This window comes from Scylla paramamosain, chromosome 3 (genome assembly GCF_035594125.1).
Source record: "Scylla paramamosain isolate STU-SP2022 chromosome 3, ASM3559412v1, whole genome shotgun sequence".
In the NCBI taxonomy this organism is placed as follows: Eukaryota; Metazoa; Arthropoda; class Malacostraca; order Decapoda; family Portunidae; genus Scylla; species Scylla paramamosain.
The window spans coordinates 19,059,837-19,086,698 of record NC_087153.1 but is presented as its reverse complement, the minus strand read 5'-3'; the positions used below and the strand labels follow the sequence as shown (position 1 = coordinate 19,086,698).

General features: G+C 37.1%; 2 protein-coding genes across 2 annotated transcripts; both read left to right on the top strand.

Annotated features, from left to right (window-relative positions):
* The first annotated feature begins 359 nt into the window (after positions 1 to 359).
* Positions 360 to 12,858, top strand: LOC135092490 (GRIP1-associated protein 1-like). Its single transcript, XM_063991062.1, has 17 exons — positions 360 to 486; positions 2,279 to 2,345; positions 2,488 to 2,684; positions 3,066 to 3,173; positions 3,824 to 3,984; positions 4,594 to 4,697; positions 5,528 to 5,678; positions 6,260 to 6,352; positions 6,752 to 6,954; positions 7,334 to 7,491; positions 8,115 to 8,261; positions 8,662 to 8,886; positions 9,238 to 9,315; positions 9,885 to 10,047; positions 10,647 to 10,756; positions 11,402 to 11,594; positions 11,907 to 12,858. The coding sequence occupies exons 1-17, from the start codon at positions 448 to 450 to the stop codon at positions 12,236 to 12,238; spliced, it is 2,529 nt and encodes an 842-aa protein (XP_063847132.1). The 5' UTR covers positions 360 to 447; the 3' UTR covers positions 12,239 to 12,858.
* Positions 12,859 to 16,372: 3,514 nt separating this feature from the next.
* Positions 16,373 to 24,491, top strand: LOC135092487 (zinc finger C4H2 domain-containing protein-like). The gene is made up of 5 exons (XM_063991049.1): positions 16,373 to 16,503; positions 19,768 to 19,939; positions 21,760 to 21,938; positions 22,394 to 22,603; positions 22,998 to 24,491. Exons 1-5 carry the CDS (start codon positions 16,433 to 16,435, stop codon positions 23,125 to 23,127), a joined length of 762 nt encoding a protein of 253 aa, XP_063847119.1. The 5' UTR covers positions 16,373 to 16,432; the 3' UTR covers positions 23,128 to 24,491.
* The last annotated feature ends 2,371 nt before the right edge of the window (positions 24,492 to 26,862 follow it).

Below are 26,862 nucleotides of genomic sequence, written 5' to 3'. Positions count from 1 at the left end.
GGATAACATATGTACACTGGTAGGGAGGCTACCTGGCATTACTACGCATTATGCATGTACGCGCGTTTTTTATTTATTTATTTATTTATTTTATCTTGTAGGGGGGGGGGGCTCAGAAATTAATATTCAGTGTTTTGATGTTGGTAAGTTAAGGTCATTTCCAACATCCTCCTGAATTTATTTTCTTTATTTCTTTCTTTCTTTCTTTATTTTTTTTTCATCTCCAACAGAACTCAAGTATTATTCACTGGTCCAACAACTCGAAAAAACAAGGCTGATCACTAGAAAAAAATAAAGTCCATGATTTCTTGTATCTTCTCTAGAACTTAAATATTCACAGGAAATTCACAAGAGAGAGAGAGAGAGAGAGAGAGAGAGAGAGAGAGAGAGAGAGTCCCGCGCTTAGGATGGTTTGTTGAGCGAACGTAAACATAAACATTGACGGTCATGGCTCACCTCAACCCAGAAGATTTCACTAAACTACAGGTTACTATCACTGTTACCATTATTATTATTATTATTATTATTATTATTATTATTATTATTATTATTATCATTATTATTATTATGGGAGGGTTGTTGCTTCAAGGTTAAATATTTCCCGTGAGTCCTTGAGTTTTGGAGAAGCAAAAAAAAAAAAAATGTATTCTTTCTTGTAAATTTTCTGTGAATACTGAATTTCTGGTAGAGATACAAATAAATTCTGGACATGCTTTATTCTTTCTAATGATCAGCTTTTTTTTTTTTAGTTCTGGTGTTGATAAAAAAAAAAAATGCTGGCCTACCTTTATTCTTTCTTTTGATTCTCATGTGATACTTGAGATCTGGTGAAGAATATTTGATTTCTGTTGGAGATGCAAATAAATTCAGGAGGGTTTTGGAATAACATTAACCTACCAATATCTAAACACTGACTACTAATTTCTTCAGCCAAAAGTTTACAGATTTTTTAAAGTCCTGATCCACATAATGAAGGGATCAACAATAAAATTAACTAAGTGAATGAATAGGAGTACTACATATTTCTGAGTTTCAAGAAGGCTTCTCCCATAAGGTGAGCTGTGAATACCTTGAAGGATCTTTACCCATAGTGGTGGGTTTGAGTTAATATTCTTCATTTTCATTTATTTATTTATTTATTTTTATTTAAATCTCCATTATTCCATGTATTTGCATTACATTGTCTACATCTTCGCACGATCTTGGAGTTGGTAGCCCAGTGATTTTTGACAGGTGATGTTGAAATTACATTAATGTCTTTCTTCTGATGGTTGGGTTAGGTTGGCTTTGATTTGGTTCGTGATTTAAGAAGCATCAAATTCTTGCCCATATATGAATAGTCACTGTTTTTAAATTAGTTGGCTAAGGCTATTGCAATATTCTTAACTCCTAAGATCACTGAGGCCACTGGGAACAAGCAAGCAGCTCTTTCCTGACCTTGGTGTTAATCTGAGATGTTTCTCCTGGTATGCTTATTTGGTATTCCTACCGGATGGGCTTCCTGACCCTGAAAGCAATGAGCACAGTCTAGGAAGCCACGCTGCTGATGTACCAGCCCATGTTGAGAAAAAGGAAAAGAACAAGCTTAACAAATCATAAGAGAAAAGGACCAGAAACAGTTTCATATGCAACTAGCTATTTCTTGATTAATTTTCTAACTTATAGTGTGGATGTCATTCACTTAAGGTAAAGCTTTGTAGGTATATTTTTTTGGAGGGATAAACAACAACCTCCCAGATTCCTAATTTTTACTTATTCCATTGTGGAGATCCTGTCATTCCATTTATTTTTAGAAATAACAATGTTCTCAAATTTTGGAAGTTAAAGAGGGTTTAGGGGATATTGTCCCTGGCTAGATGGTTTGCTGGATCAGATTTTTCTTAATATCAGATTAGCTTTAACTGTTAGGTCATTAGGAGATTGTTGGTGGCAGTTAATGATTATGGTGTGACAGTTGCTGGATATTACCTAGTTTTGTTCAGGTGAGTTGCAATGAGTGGCAGACTCAGCTTCACCTAAACTGACAAAATAACTTGGTCACTGGAGAACATGTCTTACAGATCTCCCTGTGAGTTTACTTAACTTGCAATGAGATTAATCCTGAGGCACCAAGCCAGGAGAGCCCAGCCAACTGCAGCCATGAGTGATGGCTTGCCACATCACAGAGCAAACCCTGATACCACTGCATTCAGAAAATATACAGTAATATATTACTTGTAGTCCATGTATGTTAAATGTAAAGGAGAGTAAATTTTAGAAGCAACTTTTATGTTTTCAGAATCAACTTCTAGAGTTAAAAGAAAAGAACTATGGCCTTGAAGATGCTCTTCGTAAAACTAAAAAAGGTACTGTACTTGGCTAGGTAAAATGTCCCTTTCTTGTACTGGCAAGTTTAGATGAGAAAATATTTTGAAAAAATAGTATGTAAATTGTAATTGTAATTTTATTTTGCACTGTCAACTTAACTAGTACTTGATTTTCTCTCAGAATTAACAGAAACAAAAACACGCCTACATTCATTAGAGGAAGAAAATGGTCGATACCAGACTTTGATCAGAACTTCCAAGAAGGCCGCTGAGGTGGAGCTCCTTATTAGGGACAATGGCTACCTGCGTAACAAACTCAAGGACCAAGAGGAGGACTTCAGGCTTCAGAACAACACTCTGTTACGGGAGCTTTCGAAGGCAAGATTTCTTTCTTTACTTGCTTCTTTGTTTATTTATTTATTTATTTATTTATTTATTTATTTATATATTAACATGTATACTTTATTTATCAAGGCATTTTTTTGAAATTTGAGGTTTAAAAATTCAAATTATTTATAATTTTGACATCATTTGTTTTTAATGGCATCCAGCACTTATTGCAAGGCACATTAGTGTTGATTGTTCATAGCGGTGATGCAAGGTGAATTCTGGAGAGCAAGGAGTTTATAAATGCTAAATGAAACAAAACTCATATGGACATATTGTTTATTTTTATTTTACTTTGTTTCTTGGATGCAGGAGAGGGTATAGTAATCACTTCCTTTTATGTATATTTTAATTAATCACGATTTATTTCAGCTTGTTGGTGAGAATGAACAGTATGAACGACAAATGAAGGTCCTGTGCAGCAGCCAGAGCTGTGACCTGGCCGAGGGTGACTATGGCTCCACAGATGACTCCAAAGAGGTACAGAAAACACACAGATATTGTTCTTTTGAGTAATAGTGTTTTTGAAAAGTAATATGCCCTGTTTCTGTCTGTGTCACTCTGTCTGCTTATTGAAAGTGAAATGGAAAGATTATTTATTTAGTGTGTCTTTTTATTTCATCTTTTAATTTCTTTATTTAATTTTAACCTTATTCTTTGTGGTGGCATGATAGTAATTATGACCTTACTGTTATAGGGTCAGTGATTCATTATTATCATCACCTTCATTATCATTATCTTATTTAATGTTCTTAGTTTTTCCTTATATGTTAGGATGGCTTATGAGTGTCCCTCAATTTTTTGTGGTCATGGCTGACTCTCCTCTAATGTTCATCCTTCTCACATCTTTCTCCATGCATCATCTTTCAGTTTTCTTTGGTCTTCCCAGCTGTCTCCTTTCAGCTGCCTCTAACTTTTCTGAATATATATGACTTTTACTCAGTGAGTCAGTCTGTCTATCAGTTTATCATTATCTTTCTGTCTGCCAGTTTATCTGCCTGTCTACTCACCTGTTTGTTTTTGTCTGTCTGTCTTTTTGTGTATCTACTTGTTAATCACTCTGTATCTTGTTTGTTTTTTATATAGTGTATGTCTTTTGTTTGAATTACTATATCTCTTTCATTACACAGGTGATCCGCTTAAGAGGAGAGCTGAAGGACATGCACAAGAAGCTGTTTGAAGCAGAAGGACTTTTAGAGAATGAAAATAAAGCTCACACAGAAAAAGTCTCGGCTCTGAGTTTACAAATATCTCAGCTCACTAATATTCTGCAGACTCACTCCATACCACTGTGAGTTTATTGTTGTATGGTAAATTCAGTATTGTAGGGGGTACCAGGATACTGTAAGGGGTAACTTTTCAAAATGGTGATATTGCAAATTATTACCTGTTTAGTTTAGCTAGTGTCTAATAAACCTGAGTTTCACAGATACATACATAAGCTATTCTGCCAAACCTGTACACTACTTGATCAAAATTTCATTTGAATTAAAGTTGAATGGACAGCTTGTGAGTACTTTTGTGTCATTCATTGACCAACAATAAAGAATCCCTCATATACCATACACCTACAGTATGCTCTGCAGATGAACAGAGGCTACAGCAGTGATTCTCAAACTATGCATTACATAATTTTGATAGATAGGTATACATTATACTGACTGTAGAGCTGGTGCGCTATCAAAGTCCAAGATATATCATTAGTCTGCCAATAAATAAGTTTTGAGAACCTCTGGGCTACAGCATGGAAGAAGATTGAAATATACAACCCACATAATAAAAACATGCTTGCAGCTCTAGATGACTTGTAGTAGCACATACATAAATATTCCATTATATTCAGGAGTTGTTGATTAATGAAGATTTTTCATACATTTATGTGGTACACACTTGTTTCCAGAGATGAAGGTGAAATCAATTTAGGAAAAGGAGGAGGAGTTAGCTTCAGGAAGCTTACCCTACAAGATGATGATGGTCTTGAAACAGACTTGGAGAGAACTAATGGTATGTAATGTAATGCTGAGATGGTTATGCTTTTCAAATTGATCATTAAATTTCCAACACTGGCTGTTTTTTACATCTTGCTAAATTAAAGATTTTCATGCATTTAAAGAAGCTTGTGGCACTACTGTGTATTCCTGTATTCCATCACATGTGCTCATGCACTCTCTTGCTGGAGCCTTATACATAATTATCCCATCCTATTTATATTCTTTTTGTGAATACTTCTAGTATGTATTTAGAAGTGTTATATTATAGAGGAGTTAATTCTGATTAAGTGGTAAAGAAACATGACAGGTATTGCACATTCACCTTCCTTTCACATCACTGTCCAGTTTTTATAAAAGTTCTTTCTTTTCTGAATGCATAGTACTGAATGCACAATCATGTAATCTGAGGGATTTTATAGCCACCCACTGTATCTTAGAAACACACCAGTTAATCACGAATTGTCAGGATTTTTTTGGCATTGTGTGATTAGCTCTGTATGGTCTTACCATCATCAGTCCACCCAATATATTTTTATTTTTGAGTCACTTGGCTGTGAAATTGAGTATCCACGCAGTTTGCATCCACAATCAATGTGGTGGATGATATGTCTTATAGACTCAGTAATCAGTTTGTTAGTGCTGAGTTATTAGGGATCTTTAAAATATTAAACAAAATTTATAAATTAAGATGATGGATGGAAATACAGATACTGTCACATGTAGTCTGACAGCTTCTTACAGCTTTCCTTATTTTCCTATGTTTGCTTTTTTTACAGAAGTTGTTCTTATGATCATTGGGATGGCATATGATTTATCTAATGATCATCAATGTGATTTTTTCAGACACACTTCTTCAGTCCCAAGATAAATGCAGTCAGCTGCAGCATGAGATAGAGAAGCTACAGACACAGTTGAGAGAAGAAAAAGAGATCACTGGCACCCTCACCTCAGAGAAGACAAAGCTAGAAGAGTCTCTAACAAGTGCTAATGAAAGGTGAGATTATTCTCTGTAAATGAAAATCCTTAAGGAGAAGGTGATGAGGTTACTCAAAATTTTGGTCAGAGAGCTTGGCAGTCATACTGTAGAAGTGATTCTATGAAGTATGATGAGAATGTATGGAATGGAGGATGTGATGAGTGTGCTGAGGAGGTGTAGATTGGGGTGGTATGGTCATGTCAGGAGAAGGGAGGAGGAGAGCCATGTACTCTGATGATTCTCTCTCTCTCTCTCTCTCTCTCTCTCTCTCTCTCTCTCTCTCTCTCTCTCTCTCTCTCTCTCTCTCTCTCTCTCTCTCTCTCTCTCTCTCTCTCTCTCTCTCTCTCTCCTCTCTCTTCTCTCTCTCTCTCCTCTCTCTCTCTCTCTCTCTCTCTCCTCCTCTCTCTCTCTCTGAATATGGAGGGCATGTATCTAAATAACATTAGCTTGTAAAAAATGTAGCCTGGGTTTTCCCTCACAACTATGATTGCAGAACTAATGCTCTACCACTGTGTCAAGAAAATATAATCTTATCGATAAGAAACAAAAAAAACAAAACAGAATGTAATAGATTCATTGAACTTGATTTTTCCTTATAGGTTAAACAATGCAGAGGCAGAGAGAAACAAGATAGACCTAAAGCATCTTGAAGAAGCCGAGAGGAGAATAAGGGACATGGAAGCACAGCACAGGTAACATGCCTGTAATTTTATGGTTTTAGGAAGTCCTGGCATACAGTAAGATTGATAGGAGTGTTGTGTGGAAAATACGGATTCCTTTTATTGGTGATGAGATAAGTTTTTCTTCTTTTTTTCCATTTTTCCTTTTTTTTTATTATATTGGCACATAAAAGCAGCAAAAGTTTGTAGCAACTCATTAATGAAAAATGATAATATCTAGGAAAATACCAAAAAATAAAATAAATAAATAAAATAGAATAAAAAATAAATAAATAGATAATAATAATAATAAAATAAATATAGAGATGCTCTTATCTTAGGTTACTATAGTTTATCACAGCATCGTAGATCATAACTATTCACAATTACCTCTTGTGCTCTGAAAACTTTATTCTTAATGTTCATCAACAGAACATATGTAGAGGAACTGAAACATTCCTTAGGAGACGTAGAAAGCAAGTTGGCAGAATGTAGTTCCAATCTGGCTGAAAAGTGTAAACAGTATGAAGCAGCCCTTCACTCAGTGCAACAGCTGGAACACAAACTTCAGACTGCTGAGGGAGCATTACTGGAGGCTAGAAATGCAACACTACAGAAAGAAAAGGAATGTGAAGGTATTGTTAGTTCCAGTAGTGTCCAAAATTTTATTCAGATATTTTATTAATTTTATTAGTAGTTGTAGTGTAGCAGGGTGGTTCATGAGACTATCCTTTTCCACCAGGGGCCATTGGGGCTAAGAATGTGAATGTTGTGTGTATGAGTGTGAGATGCTTTGGCAGGACCACTTTGTGTGGGATTGCCAGCCTGGTATATAGATGGATAGATGGATAGATTTGTTAAAGACTGTCAGGAATATTCATATATTTCCTTTTCCCTTGACTGTCAGCATTGTTTAGCTATGGTTACATACACTCAAGGGAAATTCTAATAGCAACATATGACAAACATTGTTGATTCATTGTTATGTGAACTACATTATTGTCTTCTTTTCAGCTTTACAAGACAAAGTTAATGCAGTAACAAAGGACATCACACAAATGCTGGAGCAGAAACAGACAACAGAAAAGGAAAACAGTGAATTTCAGATTAAAATAAGTGATCAGCATAAAGAAATAACAGCTTTGAATGCATCACTTCAGGAGCAGACAAAAGTAACTATTGCTTGTAGACATTGATTTATGTGTTCAATATGTGTTAGTTAAATAATTTTTATATTTTCATGTTCTTCCATATCATCATCATTATCATCAGCATCAAAAGCACCATTGAAATCACACTACACTCAGAGAAGACTGCAATGCGCACCCCCCTAGGAGTAGCAATGGTCCTACAATACCCAGTCCATGTATTTTTCATTGATTCACCACTGTGACATCAGGACCTGTATTCAGATATGCTTTGGTTTCTCACCATGACTATTTTCAAAGGCCACAGATAATTATTCAGGTTCTCAAGAGTGTTTCTTCTATTAATCTGTCACTAGAACCATAAAAACAACCTTAAAAACCATGTAACTTCAAGTAAAGCCATTTGAAAGTAATTGAGGTACATATTTTTTTTCTTGCTATTCACCAGTGCCCCTCTTACACATGGGAGAGAATATATATATATATATATATATATATATATATATATATATATATATATATATATATATATATATATATATATATATATATATATATAAGAAATAAAATTTAAAAAAAGCCCACAGAGGTGCCAGTCCCAAAAGGAAAGTTGAAATGCTTAACTTAAGGACAAACGTTTACCACAGCTTGCAGAGAGTCGACATGGCCTCATGGAAGAAATGAAAGCTCACATAGAGGAAGAGAAACATAAACAACAGCAAAAATTAGATGAACTTCAAAATCTGCACAAAGAAGAGGTAGATTCACTCTCCTCTCAAAATCAGCATCTAGAGGTTGGTGCAAGTTTCAATATTAAGGTTTCCACAGAGACACTAATGTAAGTTTCCAGGTTCAGATTCTCTCACCAAGATAAAAGTACAAATTTCAAGATACAAGTTTTCTTACAGAGACTAATGCAAATTTCAAGATTTAAGTTTTTCTTTCATAGACTACTGCAAGTTTGAAAATTAGGTTTTCTCATAGAAAGTTTTTTTTTTTCTCTGTGTAGATCTAAAGTCTCTCTCTCTCTCTCTCTCTCTCTCTCTCTCTCTCTCTCTCTCTCTCTCTCTCTCTCTCTCTCTCTCTCTCTCTCTCTCTCTCTCTCTCTCTCTCTCTCTCTCTCTCTCTCTCTCTCTCTCTCTCTCTCTCTCTCTCTCTCTCTCTCTCTCTCTCTCTCTCTCTCTCTCTCCACAGAATAAACTTCAGGAGATAAATGGAAAAATAATGGAGATGAGTGACCTAAACACAAAATTGACACAACTGCAACAGGAGAAGATAACTTTGATAGAATCCAATGAAAAGTTGCAGCAAGATATGGAGGCAGCCCAGAAGAAGGCCCAGGAGGATCTTGACAGAGTGACTGCAGAGAAATGCCAGGAAATAGAGAACCTCAAATGGGAATATAAGAAGGAGAAGAGTGTCAGTAATTTGATATCAACATTGTCAAAGTTAAATTAGTATAAGAATGAATGTCATAGTTCAAGAATGTTCATCCTTGTAATATCTACTGAATATCAGATTAAATAGGCAAGGAGTGTTAGTAATATGATCAGTGTTGTCAAAGTTAAAATGGATATACATTGGGATGCCTTAGTTTGAGGATATTCATGAACATTACTTGTAACATGTACTGGACATCAGATTTAACAATTTTAGCAGGTTTAGTCAAGTTAGAAAAACTAAACTCATCACATCTTAGTCCTTTAGTCCTCCCTACAAATATTGTATTTGATGCAGACTTCCCATCTGATCTTATGTTCTTTCCTTCAGGATCTGCATACACAGCTTGAGATCAGCACAATACAGAGACAGGAGGCAGAGGACTCTGTGGAAGCACTGAAACGAAAGGTAATCATGTATCATGGTGTGCTACTTTTGTATATGATTCTCGAAAAAGTATTGTTTTACACTTCTTGGGAATAGCTAGTGTAATGCAGTGAAGCAGAATTAGCAATAGAAGAAATAATGTTATGAAATTGGTTAGGTGACATGGAGCTTCTAACTTTTTATTCCCTGGTTGCAATGAGTAGTATGAGTGTGTGGTGCTTTGTTGGGGCCATCCTGTGTATATGTAGATAAACAGGTAAATAAACTAATGGAGCATAGGGCATGGACATTACTAATCAGATAAAGGTCATTATTCACCCTAGCAGAGTTCATCAGTCTGATTTGCTTCATTACAATGGTCATACCAAAATTTGAGGAAGAAGTTGCTGGAGACAGGCTCTCTGATTATATTGGGTGACTGTTTCATGCTTAGAAATTCATTTGTTTGGATAATGAATAGATGAACAGGAAACTTTTTGTTTACAATATAAAGACTGGAGTGGTGCTTTGGTTCACCCCATGTGGGATTACCAGCCTGGTATATAGATAAATAGATAAAGATTGGGAATTGCCCTTGTTCACTTCAATAGGTGGCAGATGGAGAGGAGGAGCAGAGGATACATGAACGCAAAGGTGTGACTCTCATGAAAGACCTCAAGAAACAACTCATGGCAGAGAGGAAGAGAGCTGATCGTTTGCAGGAAAAACTTAGTCAGCTGCTCACCGACCCAGCCCAGCTGACAGCCATCACAAGTGAGTGATGTCTTTGCTGTCATCTCCTTTCAATCAGTAATAATCCAGTATCACTATTGAAACTCATCAAAAGCCTGCATAATGATGTCATTGTTAGATGAGTTTTTATTTTAATTTTGGAGACAGGCACCTTCAGTGGGCCTTTCTTGGTGCCCTTGGCCAGAGTCCCTCATACATAAAAAAAATGAAAAAGGTCTAAGAGAAGATGTATCAGATTTTTTTTATACAACTACGAGTATTATCAAGATTTGTGCCATGAATGTTGAGAGAGCTATATTGTTTCATAAATCTCTCTCTCTCTCTCTCTCTCTCTCTCTCTCTCTCTCTCTCTCTCTCTCTCTCTCTCTCTCTCTCTCTCTCTCTCTCTCTCTCTCTCTCTCTCTCTCTCTCTCTCTCTCTCTCTCTCTCTACTCTCTCTCTCTCTCTCTCTCTCTCTCTCTCTCTCTCTCTCTCTCTCTCTCTCTCTCTCTCTCTCTCTCTCTCTCTCTCTCTCTCTCTCTCTCTCTCTCTCTCTCTCTCTCTCTCTCTCTCTCTCTCTCTCTCTCTCTCTCTCTCTCTCTCTCTCTCTCTCTCTCTCTCTTACAACACTTGCACTGTAGCTGTGTCAGAGGCCGGTGATGATGTGAGCAGTGTGTCTTCTTGGTCTATGGTGTCTGGAGAGCCAAGAGATTCATCCACACGTGAGAACAGCATCATTGCCTCTCCACAGGTGAGTCTGTTGTTTCTTCCTGTTGCCTTATTATGCTGCCATCTACTTAGTAGGTTATAATCTCTCCTGTATCTTTTCTTTTTTCATCTGCTGCTGTTTCATTTTACCACCTTAGCAGATTTTGATATCCCTTATGGTAAGAAAGGATGGCTAGGTTAGTGTATTTTATGGTTAGGTGGGAAAAATACTGCTTCTATATTCCTTGTGTTTCATAAAAAGCCAATAAGAAAAGTTGTGGAAGAGGACTGAAAACCCTCTCATCTGTACCTTTATTCCCACAGTGAGACAAAATGTGACTATTGTCTTATCTGGGGTACCTGCCTCAACTTGATGTATATGTATAGAGAGATCACAATGTAGTCCAGTATTCTTTGTAGATCCCAGGAACAGTTTAGATGTAGATGACTTGGACTGAATACAAAGAGAGCTTTACGAGTTAGTATTAATACTGACTGCATTGCTCTACCGTACCATATCTCATTTGTGATCCTGCAACAATGATCAGCTCCCTTAGCACATCTTCATTTATATAACTGAAGGCTTTCTTTATGTTGACCATTGACTTGTACCTTGCACCAACAATTCTATCAATTCTATTTATATGTAACCTCAAAATACATTCGTCATAGCAGTACCTCTCCGCAGGGCTCCCCTCCTCCTGGTATAGTGACGGAAGAGACAGTGTCCCTTGTCAACCGGCTGACAGAACTTCAGCAGCACAAGTGGCAGCTGGAGGAGCGCATCACGCACCTTGAGTCCTCTTCAGCAGCGATGGCTGATGATTTACTCAAAAAGTCTGCCATCATCCAGCACTTCTGCATGGAGCATAAAAACATTGGTAAATTTTGGTTTTTGGAATACTGTACAGGGAACTCCCAATCAGCCAATTCTAGCTTGGTATATAATCAACTTATTAACAAGTAAATAATTATTATTACTGTATTTTTACAACATTCTGAGATGTAATAATATAAAAGTAAAGGATCATGTTCTTATCAGTTTTGGTTGCTTCAAAGTATACCAGAAGTTGTAACTTTATATCTCTCTCACTACCAAAGTTTATCATCCATGATTTTTTTTTCTTCTTTTTTTTGGAATTCTTAGAAGTCATGAGAATACATTGTGACTTATTTTCTCTCTCATGTTGCAGAGAGCACAGGATCTCCCCCTACCTCTCCTATGCATCCCATGCCACTTGGAGACAAACTCAATGTTCGTCGGGTCCTAGAAATGGTGCGGGGTGGGACAGGTGAGGAATCCCTCAGAGAAATCAACCGAAGACTGCAGAATCTTCTTGAAGAGACTCTCGGGAAAAATATGCAGCTTCACAAGGACGTAGAAAATCTCTCCCAACAAGTTCACCAGTTATCCAAGCTGGCAGCTGTCAAAACAGAAACAGAACTTCCAGTTGCAGTGGATGTTTATCAGGAGACTCAAGCATGTAATGAAGAGAGAGGAGACACAGATACAAGCAAGAGTTAGAACATTTTTGTTTGATTGAGACAACTGTATTCATGCATGTGTCATTTTCATACTAACCAGGTTCTACTCCTGTTAGTTGGAGTCTTTCTTCAGTTTCTAATATTTTAATATATTTTGAGTATTGTTAATATATCTTTACATAATAAATTACAAATTTTTATGTAAATGTGTTCTTGGTCTGGACAATATTTAGGTGTAAAATAACCAGTTTACTAATTTTCCTTGTCCATGTCTTTCATAATTTAGATGCATCTGGTTTTAAGTATTTGTACAGTCATCACTTATCATGAGGCAGTGTGGTGTTTCTTGTTAGTGTTTGATTGCAAGAGATGGAGTCATTGGTGAAAACATAAAGAGTACATAAATTGGTTGTAAATGAGCAAGGATGCGGTACTTGAGTGCTGAGACATAAGATACTTTCAAAAGAAGATTATCTAAATTTAATGATAATAGATGATAAGTTTTGAGTGTTCAATACCTACCTTGTGTTGGTCAGCTGGCCTTTCTTCAGTCTCTTTTATTTTCTTCTGATTTTATAATGCTATATTCTCATATTCCATATATCACTGAGGCAATGTAGCATATGCTCATACAATTAAAGAGATTATAGGTTTTAATATATATATTATATATATATATATATATATATATATATATATATATATATATATATATATATATATATATATATATATATATATATATATATATATATATATATATATATATATATATATATATATATATATATATATATATATATATATATATATATATATATATATATATATATATATATATATATATATATATATATATATATATATATATGAGGAGAGATGTATAACATCAGCTTGAGGACATTGTGTATATAGGGAACCTGTTGTCCTGAGTATAGGTAAGTTTGATGTAATGATATAATAATGTAGTTTTATGTGCAATAGACATTATTTAATGCATTACATATTAAGCATCAGTTTATACTAATTTAGTTTAGAAATGTGTTTTTTTCTGAAATGGTTAGTATAATTTTGACATCCTACTAAACCCTTTTCTGTAGGTAATAGTCTGTACCTGTGCCAGGCTCTACTCTATGAAGCTATGGTCTATATTCTTTAACATTTTTGTATCTTATTTAAACTACTTTTAACAGAACTGGTCATAGTGGAAATTATTGTATTTTTAAGAAAATGTTCATGATTTAGTGATACTTTAGCAAGGATTCTGCATCATCAGTGAGAAAGTCACCTATAAGAACCTCACTAATCATCTCGGTATCTTTAGAAAAATAGTCTTTTTTATGAGAATAGTGTTTAAAGATTTGGGCCATTGCTTCCTTTAATTACTGTGTGAAATGTTTTCTAATACAGATGTGTTGCAAGACATTTGTAAAAATCCTGTAAATATTTCATGAATGAAGGTGCTTTTATTGCTTCTGATAAATACAGTTGTCATAGGCTAAGCTGATCTGGAAGCTATGTCCCTTGTTTCTTCCCTTCCTGCATCAAAAGTAGAGAAGAGGCAAGGGGCCCTGACTTCTGGATCAGCTTAGCCTGCAGTGACTATAGTTTACAGGATGCACACTGTAAGGTACAGTAGAGAGTGAAAATTTGGTGGATATGTGAGCTCAGGCAATTCAGAATCATGCTATTTTATAAATTTAAACTGCAGAAAAAAAAATTATATGGTGTAAATAATGGCTGGCTTGACATAAGAGAATGAAATGACACTAACTTTGAAACTTATACTAGAATATCTATGAATGCATTTTATCATACAGTAGAATCTCTGTGAACCAAATCATAAATATGTGAAAACTAAACTTAACCAAATTCTGTGACTGGGTGTATTGACAGGAATCATTCTTGCAGAATGGTTTTTAAGAAAATTGCTCTTCTTTTCATGGTGAAATTTCTTTTGATACATAACCTAGAATTATGGAATAAAAATCAAAAGAAGCACTCATTTCCCCATTTAATAAAGTTGTAATATTTATTTTTGTATGTGACAGAGTCTATCCATGAGTTAAGATGGAAGGGCAATATCCATTATAGAGGCTGTGTAGTACTGTGTGTTGGGAGAGAAAATTATGATGGGTGAATAGATTTGTAAGTTTTACTAAATCGTGTTCAGAACACTACACATACACTACTGTTTGATTTAAGGCTAGAGTCCTTTTGACATATGCATCAGTCACAGCTGACACATATACTGTCACATCACTAGTTACTTAAAGCTTGAATATAAAAAAAAATTGAATACTTACTTGTACTTATGCATGCAGTGTATTGCAGTCATGGTCAGCAGTTGATTAATGTACTGTACTCCTACTATGTTAAGTATTTTTCCTCAGTCAATAGCCCTTTAATCTGCTGGCAGTCTGACAAAAATTGACAATTGAAAGACTAAGGAAATCTGCAAATGATTCAAGAATAAGGGAAAATGCTAAACACAATGTCAGTAAGAGTGGCTGGTAACACAGCTTCTGACATGACAGTACTTGTACTGGTATTCATTGTTAAAAAATATTGCTTGAATGTTCTTTTTGGACTTAAACTCATGTGTACTTAACAGTTTAGCACATTGTTTCAAGCATATTTTTTATACAGCAAAAATAAGACAGCTACTGTAAAAAATGTGTGTTGTTGATTATATGAAGTGAGAGCAGGATAAGGGATTAACTGTGGATAAGGATGTGGTGAAATTATCCTAACTTGTAATGGAAAATCTTGCTGGTAACATAAGTTGAATATTCCAGAAATTAACACCTATTGCTGTACTGGAGAGAGTAGCAGTGATGTAATAGTAACAATATAGTGAAGGTGGTAGCAATGTGGTTGTGATAGTAATCTAATAACCTACTAAGACATGTATCTGATCAATCAAATATTGTTGCAGTTTGTGAATTATATACATATTACAAGTTTCTATTAAATGAAGCACAGTTTGAATATCAATATTGCATGTTGAAACATGTAGGCATCTTATTTCCTTGCTCCCAATCAAGTAAAAAACCACTTGGGGCTTGGTGACTACTAAATGACTTCCTTATGATGGAACTGGTAACATAGTGGAATTGCATGTTATCATGATGCTTCTAACAGGGAGTACAAACCCTGGCACAAGCACCAATCCTAGTAAATTAGCTAACTTTCAGATCAGTTTCTCACAGCTTCCATAGTGCCAGAAAGCTGAGCCTTGCATTGGTGGCAATCACTGAAGAACTTTGCAGTGGCTGCCTGTGTCTGCCTCAGACTTTGAGTGAAAGGGAAAATGTGGCATAAGTGGAGGAGAATTTTGAGTTCACAAAAGTGTTAATATTAATTCTCAGATAAATTATCACTAGAACCATGAAAATGTTCTTAAAAGCACAATAATTTCCACTGAGACTTTTAACTTCATGACAACAGCAGCAGTAGAAGTAACTGTAGTAATAGCAATAGTGGTAGTAGTAGTGATGGTGGTGGTTGGCTGGATGTTGAAAGCAATATTTATTAAATAGAAATCAAAGGATGCATGGAAATGTATCATCCTTAAATTAGAGCTGAAGAGAAAAGACAAGACGCCTTCTCTTCCTTCCATGAATCCTCTATTCCCTTATACACATATCAATGAGTGAGAGAAGGATATAATAAAATCAAGGAACGCATATAAATGTAGCATTCTTAAATAAGATCGGAAGCTAAGAACCCTTCCTCCCTCCCTCCCATGGACGACTTTCTCTTTTATCCCTTTATCCAAGGTCTCTCAAATTACCTTTACCAACATATCAGCGAGAGGATAAAATACAACCAAAGGACGCATAGAAATGTAAAATTCTTAAATAAAACCGAGCTGGAGACACTAGAAGAGAATACTCTCCCTCCTATGAACTATTTCTTCTTTACCAGCGCGTCAGTAAAAGAATGAATTAATACCAAAGGGCGCATAGAAATATATCATCCATAAAAAAATAACTAAGATACTCGAAGAGCCCACTCTTTCTCCCTAGGACCACTTTCCCATCCCCGCCCACAGCGTCGTACTGTTTACCAACATGTCATCGAGAGAAGAATAAAATAAAACCATATAAATGCATCATCTTTAAATAAGGATTGAAGGGAAGAAAGAGTCACCCCTCTCTCCCTCCATCCCAGTTACCCTCTCCATTCCCCCATCACGGGCCCTCCCCTGAGCATCGTATTGTTTACCAACATGTCAGCAGGGATGGCGGACGATAGGGACAGGAGCGTTTATTTGAAGCTGGAGGCCCTCAAGGACATCAGGTAATGTTGTGTGCCTTCTCATAGATTAGGCAGATCATGTGGATTTATAGATGTCTTTCGAAATTGTGTAATATGATGGATAAGAACGATTTTATGAAGGGAAAGACTGGGTAGCAGGTGTCCCCGCCTCACTCGACGCGGGGCCAAACCGTGATTGCTTCCCAAGATTTCTTAGCTAGTTGAAGGTCTCCGCTTCTTCTTCTCTCAGTGATGCACCCTCCGCCCAAAAATTGTGAAACATGATTGATAAAAGAAATTTTCTGATGAATGAGAATGGGTGGCAGGTGTCCCCGCCTCATTAGATTCACGGCCAAACTTCGATTTAGTTAAATCTTACTAATAGCGTCTTACATATTCGTTTGCCGTCCCTCCCCAGCCCCAGCAAACATGGAGACCTGCTAGGAAAGCAGGGTTCTCTAGTGGGGAACTATTGAAAACAAAGTCTACGGGAAAAGTAATTATTTTTCTGAATTTTTGGTCAGGGGGGCAAATCTAACTAAAATATGGGCTCCCAAACCTAACTTAACTTAATGGGAGCTACACCCCTCTCGACCCCATTAGTTTAACCTAATTTAATCTGACCTAACCTAACCTAACAGGGGTCTGTGCCCCCCTCAACCCCCAAAGCTAACCCATCCTCAATCCCCCAACCTAACCTAACAGGGGAGCTACATCCCTTGACCCACCCAAACCTAACTTAATGGGCATTGTTGTTTCACCTAGCACTAGGGTCAAAGTACACAGAAAATTAAGTTAAATCTTTAAAATACCAAAATATCCAAATATACAACAGTTAGCCGAATATCACAGAATACGAAGAACTTGAGATAGCAGGTGTCCTCTCTGGGTAGTTTGGACTATAGAAGTTGTACAGGGGAAGCAGCCTCTTGAAGAAAAATGTGAGATCACTTATTGGGATCAGTAATAGCCATAATAAACATTTATCTTGCAAGGTAGCCTACAAAGTGCTTCTTCTACCATAGAGAGGTACTTTATTCTTTGCTTCCATCCACAGCTGCTCAATATTGTTGGTGTGTGTAGCTCTATTATTTGGGTCCACAAAGTTAACAGAGTGATTAACAGGTAGGTGTCAGTATCCTTCCTCTTGTAGACAACTGTATGCTTCCCAGCAATCAGATATAATAGTAGTGCCAGGGAGAATGTGGTCTTTTATTATGGCAAGGTGCATCTTGGTGTCTCACTGCTGAACACGAATCATGAAGCACTCTCAAGTCTCCTAAAACACATTGCTGAACACCCACTGTCCATCCACAAAGCTATCCACATTATATTTTCTTTTTCCAAACTTACTTTCATCAATTTCTACAATTTTTTCTTCACCTCCAGTTTGTCCAAGCCTCTTGCAACACCACTCAATCAACATCTCTCTATAAAAACTATACCATTCACAAATCCACTTGTCACTTATTTTCAGTTCACTCCAAACGAAAACTTGAAAAGCATTTGTGCATGTAAGCATTTACAAACACAAGAATAGTCTCAAAGAAAGTGTTTTAAATACACCTTGCCATGAACTCTTAGTTTTTTTCTTGTGTCCTCTTACACTTTTTTTTTGATAGCTCCAGAGCTTCTGGTATAAGTTCAGTACAACTGCCTTCCCACACTTCCCACAATCTTTCTCTTCTAAGACAAGCTTGTGATGGACACACAAGTAAAATAAATCTATTGTTTGCTGCAGTTGATTAATCAGACATCACAATCCACACACCTGTCTGAGGCTTTGACATCAAGTAAACTGATGTGGTGGTAGGACCAATCAGGTGGTATGATATGATATCATGCCTCCACAGTGCAGGTCCAGATGTTTTGTCTTTTGATTGGCAGCTCTAAAGTGGTGTGATACCATGTCATGCCTTCAGTTTGCAGGTCCATACATTTTGTGTTGTGATTGGCATATGTAATGTCCAGCATTTTTTAAAGAGCTGCTGTAGACAGACTAAAGCCAAATCTCAAATAAAACCTTCACAGATGTATAGCACATGAAGTATCTCATCACTGTATGTGAATATTTTGCAGCTTCATTTTTAAATGCAATTTGTTAGATTATCCCTTTCCCTGGATTCCTTAGCTAGTTGAGAGTCTTCGCTCCCTTTCCACTCACTGCCGCACCTTATAATCTAGATATCTCTAGAACTTCACAGCACGAGGATTATGGAAATAACTTGATCCTGCTAATTTGTAGACACTATTTGTTTATTTCATGGTAAAATATGACACTATTTTTAGAGTGTGATCTACTCAGTGAAATGAAATTAATGAACTGAATGGATCTAAACCTGAGCTAACCAAACCAAACCTTGCCCTCTGACGAAAATGCAAATGTTATTTCATGATCCCAAAGTGCTACTACAAAGTGGATGGCTAATGGCAGATTCAGCACCAAACCAGCTGACATGACCAAAGAAGCAGAGAGACCAAGGATAAACCCAGTACTATTAACTTCTCTTTTATTACTCTCAGTTGGATGAATGTATGGGCAGTTTTCCAGTAAATTGCATCCTTGGTGGTTCATTTACTTGTAAGGTGGTGACTGAGGAGGTTGTGTGAAAGTTTACTTGATGTTGAAAGGTGCATAAACGATAAGTGGTGTTCTGCTAATATTGAGACACTTTTGTTTTTCTTTTTTTTATGGCATTTGAATAAGTTTCTCTCTCTCTCTCTCTCTCTCTCTCTCTCTCTCTCTCTCTCTCTCTCTCTCTCTCTCTCTCTCTCTCTCTCTCTCTCTCTCTCTCTCTCTCTCTCTCTCTCTCTCTCTCTCTCTCTCAACTGGTCTTGATGGATATCATAAAATAAAAAGGTTTGAATTAATCATATTGGTTTATTGGCAAAATAACTTTTTAATTTTACTTTTTAATGATTTTATGTAAGGGGGAATGAGAAACTCTGCTTAACAAGCAATCTCTCTCTCTCTCTCTCTCTCTCTCTCTCTCTCTCTCTCTCTCTCTCTCTCTCTCTCTCTCTCTCTCTCTCTCTCTCTCTCTCTCTCTCTCTCTCTCTCTCTCTCTCTCTCTCTCTCTCTCTCTCTCTCTCTCTCTCTCTCTCTCTCTCTCTCTCTCTCTCTAGAAAATTCACCAGATTGATTTTACACATATCAAAACTTATCAGGAAATAAAATATGTTGTCTTTGAAGTATTCTCTGACATGTAAAGATGAAGAAAATATGAACCTTAATTATGACTTGCAGCATGTTTTTGTAATGTTTTCCCATGGTGAAGGATTATTAACAGGAACACTGTATTGCAGGGCTAAGGTGGTGGCTGTGGAGAGGCTGCGGGGAAGACTGGCACAGGAGGTGGAGGTGGTGCAGACGGAGGAGGCCAGTCTGGCTGAGTATCGTGCAGAGATGGAACTGCTGCTGCAAGAAAAGATGGCCCATGTGGAGGAGCTCCGTCAGATCCATGCAGACATTAATGCGGTAAATTTTCTCTTGGAATCTTCGTTACACAAATTTTGTTTTAATTATGTGAATGAGCATAATTTTCACTGAACAGGTGAGAAAATTATTCTGGTTATTAAAAAGGATAAGTCATCACAGGAATATTCATATGAACACACACACACACACACACACACACACACACACACACACACACACTTACAAAAGTACTATTATGTATATTACAACTTTATTGAGACTTAAATTTCATTGATCTTTATACAATAAGTTTAAACACTCTCCAGTCTACATTAAAGTTCTTCTTTAGGCAAACTGTAACCAATCAATTAGATATTTACTATTGAAATTATGGTAGAAGAATATTTAGAGACAAGTGAAAAATTATACACGACCTTCATGAACCTTGAGAAACTATGTGATAGGTGATTGAGAATCTTCCTGGAATGTTCTTAGAATTTCTGATGTAGGAGAGCACTTGATGGAAGGCATTGCAGTATTTTGAAGGAAGGCAAGTGCATGTATGAGGTTTAAGGAGGAGCTCATTGAGAAATTTGTTTTAGGAATGACAGTGATACAGGGATGGGTTATATTGTCCTGGAAACCATTATTTAATATCTGAAAAGTCATCAACAGATTTGAAATAAATGTTTGGAAAGGACAGGCCTTTGTGGGAGGAACAATTGAGCACTGTAGATTTTAGAATGAATCTGGAGGTGTATATGGATCATGGTTTATTTTTTCCAAGCTCTCCATACTTTCATATATTTTAAGTCTATGGAGAATATTCATCACATTTCATAATTATTAAAGTAAAAAAAAAAAGTAAGTCAGACAAAGGCAAGTTGCAAGAACACATTTCTCATTAGGAACACAACATTGTCTGGGATTCATGACCATTGGGTGTACCAGGTAATCAATTTCTAGAACAATTGATTGGGAACCAAGCCTGACAGTGGGAGCCAGATGTACTAACACTACATTTGAGGAAATTATAGTAGAGCCCCACTTAGCGCGAGATCAATTAGCTCGGACCGCAATTAGCATGAGCCATCATCTACCAAGGAAAAAAATAATTAGCTCGAAAGCCTCAGTTAGCTCAAGCAGCCACCATAACTGAATTTTGAAAATTGCATCAAGCCACCTTGATGTGTGGTACCTAAAACATATAAATAGAGTGGCCTGCCACCTGCCTGTCTCCCACCATAACACAGCCCCCCCTGCCACCACTTCCCACATGGTTCCAGTCTCATGCTAGTCTGCCCACTCTACTGAGGTGTGCACTGAGTGCCACTATTGTGGACTGTGTTCCTTATCCCAGCAGTCTGTACAGGTGGACAGTGAGTGCTTAAGTGTCAGTGTCTTGTATACCACTTGTGATTGCGTGATTCTTGTGGCACAGCACCACACGGGTTAAAATAGTGCTGCAGTGTTTGGGTATTTTGTAAAGTGATAATACCTGGGCAACATGCAGGAAAGTGCAAAAGTCGCTTGACTTTAGTACCAAACAGGAAGTTGTAAAATGCAAAGAGAAATTATTAAACCCAAAAGTCAGACTCTTGTGTGCAACAAATAATTTTTTTCATATTGGTTACTTTATCCAGTTAGCACGAATTCAGTTAGCGTGACCACATTCATCCACCTAATTCTTGCGCTAAATGGGGCTGTACTGTATATTCACTCCCTCTTGTTGCAGTCATGTAAATTTCAAGGTAAATCAGTGGGAGCCAGGAATGTCAACACTGTGTTTAAGGAAATGACATTTGCTTCCTCCTATTGCAGTCATGTTAATTTCATAATAAAGCTATTTTCCCTATCAGTGAGCAAAGTTCTCTTCACAGATGGAGAGCATCATAAAGTCAGCAGAAGACCTACGCAACAAGAGCCTTGAACATGCCCGCCGCCTCTATGATGAGTACCACCCCCTCAAGCAGGAGGTGAGTCGCCTGGCAGTGCAGCAGCTTGGACACGACCTCAACCTGCCAAACCTTACTGCAGAGGATGATCCTGTGCCACCAGAGTGAGTGCCTCTCTCTCTCTCTCTCTCTCTCTCTCTCTCTCTCTCTCTCTCTCTCTCTCTCTCTCTCTCTCTCTCTCTCTCTCTCTCTCTCTCTCTCTCTCTCTCTCTCTCTCTCTCTCTCTCTCTCTCTCTCTCTCTCTCTCTCTCTCTCTCTCTCTCTCTCTCTCTCTCTCTCTCTCTCTCTCTCTGTCAGTATGTTTTCTTAGCAACATTTGATAATACAAAGCTTGATAACCAGAACAGAGAAATGTGTGTGTGTGTGTGTGTATTTATATTTTTTTTTATAATGATATGGTCTTTCATAAGAATAGTTAGTTAGAATTGTGCTAAATGAGAATTAGTGGTTACAGATTATTTCCACATATCTACATTATTTTTTCAGATGATAATCCAAGGTGTGGAAGACATCTTGTGAGTGAAGCTGCTTCTATTCCTGTCTTGTTGTCTATCCATAGTTTCTTTGAGAAGGCGGGAGTGGAGTGGAGCATGGAACATGATGACCTGCGTGGTGGTGGCCTAAGCCTGCCCTCACTTGGGGCCATGAATGCCCCACCATCCTTCTTGTCACCTCAGGCTCCTCTGCCAGCTCCCCTCAGGACCACCCCACATAAAGCTGACCAGCGGCCTCTTCCCCCTCCTCCAGGGCCTCCCACTCCATCATTTAGGTAAATAATTTGTTGTTATTGTTATTTAGCATCTTGTTGGTTAGCATGCCTGGCTCACTCCTGAAAGAAAAATCCTGAGCTAAGCATAATACAGTTTGGGTTCGTCTTGTATTTTGTAGCTTCTGTTCACCCAGCAGTTAATAAAGAGACATCAGCTGAGGAGTTGTAATCTCACAATCCAACAGGATTGGATGAAAAGCAATCTTTTATGTGTGTGTGTGTGTGTGTGTGTGTGTGTGTGTGTGTGTGTGTGTGTGTGTGTGTGTGTGTGTGTGTGTAATTATTCTTTCTCCAAGAGACCAGAAAATCTTTATGTGTGTATTTTCATCCATAATCCTGTTGAATGTTTTCTAAAAGTAAAAGTGAAATTATATTAATAATTATATTTCCTCAGGCAACAGCCACCCCCCATGAAGTCGTGTCTCAGCTGCCACCAACAAATCCACCGCAACGCTCCAATCTGCCCGCTGTGTAAGGCCAAGTCTCGTTCCCGTAATCCCAAGAAACCTAAAAAAAAAGATTAATGTGAAGAATTCTATAGAAGGCAAGAGGCAAGCATTTTTGCAACTGTTCAGGTAACAGAACATGTAGTACTTAAATGTGATTACTTTTACCTACTGTAGATCATTAGGAATGTGAACCATGAGTTAACTAGGCATAGAAAAGTAAGATTATGACCATTGTACTTATGAGATTGTTTTTCCTCAGTCATGGCAGTCATTAGCTCTCATTGCCCTCATTTTGATGCATATTTTTAAAGATTAAAGAAAACTTTTTAATGTAAGGTGTATGTCTCATTAGTTGTTAGCCATCAGGAAATGTTAAACTAGCTGGAAATGCAGCTGATTTGTCTGGCACCAAGACAAAGGCCATCACTGACCATGTCTACAAGGGGAAGGACTGTAGAAATGAATGTGGGAATTATAGACATATAAGTCTCTTCAGTGTAGCTGGTAAGGTTTATGGAAAAAATTGTGATTCAAAAAGGTGCAGATGACAGAGTAGGGATAATGGAATATAGGAAAGGTTTAGAGAAGATATGGGTTTATGTGGATTAGATCTTTTTCACAAGTAAAAGAGAAGAAAATGTATGCTACATGCATGCATCTTAAGAATATGTATAACAATCAACTATACTGAATTGTACCATCACTTGCTTGTGCATGTGAAATATTTGAAATAAAAGACAAATGTCAAAGATCCAAGCAGAAGAAATGATTACATGAGAAATGCCAGTGATATGCAAAGAATGGGTGGTGGAAGTAATGTAAATGTGCATAACAGATCTGGTATTTCCTAAAGGTGGAAAGGTGAAGGAACGTAATGTAGAGTGGATGAGGGAGTCAAATGCAGTTCTTGAAAGTGGCTTTGTCATGGCAGAAGGAAAGAGAGAGCATATATGAAGTTGGTATAAGTTTGGTGGTACAAGAGGACAGTCTCCAGTGAAATAGAACAGAGTGCTGGTGTATGTGAGAGTTAGGGGTAAGAGGATTGGAGCATGTAGGGATAGGAATAAATGGAGACCCTTCTGTCAAGCTATTCCTTTTGTGGGAGTTCCTAGGAGCAAGGATCAGATGGATAGATTGAAATGCAGCTATATTAAATAAATTCTTTGTGAAGTGTTGATGACAGCATCAGCCTACCTCACCTGTAAGATAATAGTGTAATGTTTGTGTGTGTGTGTGTGTGTGTGTGTGTGTGTGTGTGTGTGTGTGTGTGTGTGCGTGCTTTATATAATGTTTGGCTTGTAGTTATTGGGTTAGCCTGGTATTGTGGTATTCCAGGCACTTGTGTAACTGTACTTACATGTTACTTCTGTAAGTGTTTTCAGTTTGTATTTAATAGTATCTGTAGAATGTATCAAATTACTAAAATACATTTGTGTAATTATGATGTATAATTTTTACACTGTAACAGATTATGTGGATAAAAGTAAAGGTATAAGATATTTATATGAAACCAAGTACATTGGTAAAATAGTGACAAGTAACACATGTTGTTGTCTTTATGTATTTTCATGAAGTTGAGCATTACATTGCAAGATGTGGTTTTGCTAATGCAGGGATGGGTTGTAAGCTACAATCTACATAAATTTCCCTTTTTTTACACTCCACATAAGGCTGACCATGATTGGAAAATCATAGTGGTGGGTGGTGTTTGAATGGAGAGTTGCTTACTGATTGAAATGGACATGCTATGGGATGGACTATCCCATCTCATTTGGTAATGCCTGACTTTGAAAGATAAAAGAAGCTACCCACAAGCTTCTGCAGGTTAAGGGAGACAGCCCAAAATAAAAACCGGAGGTTGTTCTCAGTTCCTCTGCTACTCCTTTTTTTATAATGTGATGGTATTCTTCCAGTCCAGTCCAGAGGATACAACCAGATTGTCACTCCTACCACATGAGGTGAAAGTTAAGCCAAGGACATATACTACATCTGTGCATGGCTTCAGTGCTTATTCCCTTCTCATTGACCTTTGAGCCTGTGGTGGGTGATATCCCTCACCTGAGGATACAGAGCCACTGTGTCATCCAGATTTCCACAGTTTGCCTTTCCCGGGTTTTCCTATGTACCCATTGATCAGCCAACCCTAAGGAGGGATGAACAACTGGGTGTTTCGTGTGCTGACTGCCCCAGCCTGGATTCCAACTGGGGCCTGCAGATTTGTAGCCAGATGCACTAGCCACTATACTGAGGAGGTGCTCTATCACATGAGGAATAATTATGATAACATAAGAATTAGAAAAGTAAAAATCAATAGTAATATTAATGATATAAGTAGGTTAGGGTGAATAAGGAAAGAGATGACAGAAATTTAATGATGCTTGATAAGTGGTATTATTAATACTCCTACTACAAAACCTCAAACAATTTCTCCATAACTCTTTTCTATTCCCCTTTCACTCCCCTGGTGCATGATAGTAGTGTAATTTGGGAACGTGTTCAGAAGAGGCTGGTAAGTATTAGTTTTGTTTCTCTAGTCTCAGATTCCAATTTGTCACAACATTGATTTTAACCTACCACATGCTGGCAATGGTTTCTCCTTGCATCATTACTGTGCTGGGTTTTTGTTTATTTTTACTGAATCAACATGTTTCTGGGAGGAAACAATATTAGTACCTGTAAAACCATTAATTTTTGGATAAAATAGATTACTTTAAATTCATAGTTGATTTATAAAATATGATGTGTCCGGTCCATAGACTTTTAATAAGTGTGAGGGATTCTCACAAACTGCAATTGATCTCAGGAACTTGATTGAATGGATACTTTTCTTTTTTTTTTTTGTGTGTGTGTGTGTTTGGGAATAAGTACCTATTTAATCTGTATGTAATTTTTTATATAGATATCGTCAGTCTGCAATATTGTTTACCTATCTATTTATGTTACCTGTTTCATAGTTAAAACATCTAATAATTTATACAGAGAAGTAAGGTGTCATGACTCCTTTGTGTATGGAGCACCAGTTATGGTCTGATCTGGTCATGGGTTCTGTGTTGGTGATGACCAGGTTTACATGCTTCCTTCTTGTACAGATTTGACATGTACATGCACATGCGTGTACTCATGCAAGGATCCTGTGCTTGCATGTCCATGCCACTACTCAGTCACTGTCACTTTCTTTGCCATGTCCTGTATGAAAATGAGTTTTCCCCCTTTGTCAAAGGATTAATTTTTGTTCTGCATGAACATACATCTTCTGTTTATAAAATTGTCTTCTAACTTGCTTTTTATCTGATGAGCAACAGCTTGTACAGTTGCAAAGGAACTGATCCACAGCTCAGCACTCTCACATAGTATTGGAATTCATCCATGAACTGCTGGAGCTTTCTTTGGTCACTGAGCTGTAGAGAGGAACTCTAGAATATCTTGTGAATCAGTGCATTGATGAACAACCCATGCTTGCCATGACAAGTGCCCAGTATATTCCAATATCTTCTCAAATCCTATTTTCAGCTCTGTTGTTTGCAGACATGCACTTAAAGCACTTTTGCCAAGCCTTTGCAGGAATTGATAAGAGTTTTGAACTTCATATTGTCTGGCATTATGGTCATTTAAACCATATATGCATCATAAGCAAGTTTTGCTCTGAAAATTACCTTCTATAAGTTCTCAAGTCATGTGGTTGCCTTAGATCAGGATGAGGTGTTTCATTATGCTCTTGAAATTTATCCACTTTGTTCTGTTATTGTATTTCAGTAATACCAGTGCCATTAGATGTATTACATACACTGTCAATCTTTCAAGGGAGAGTAC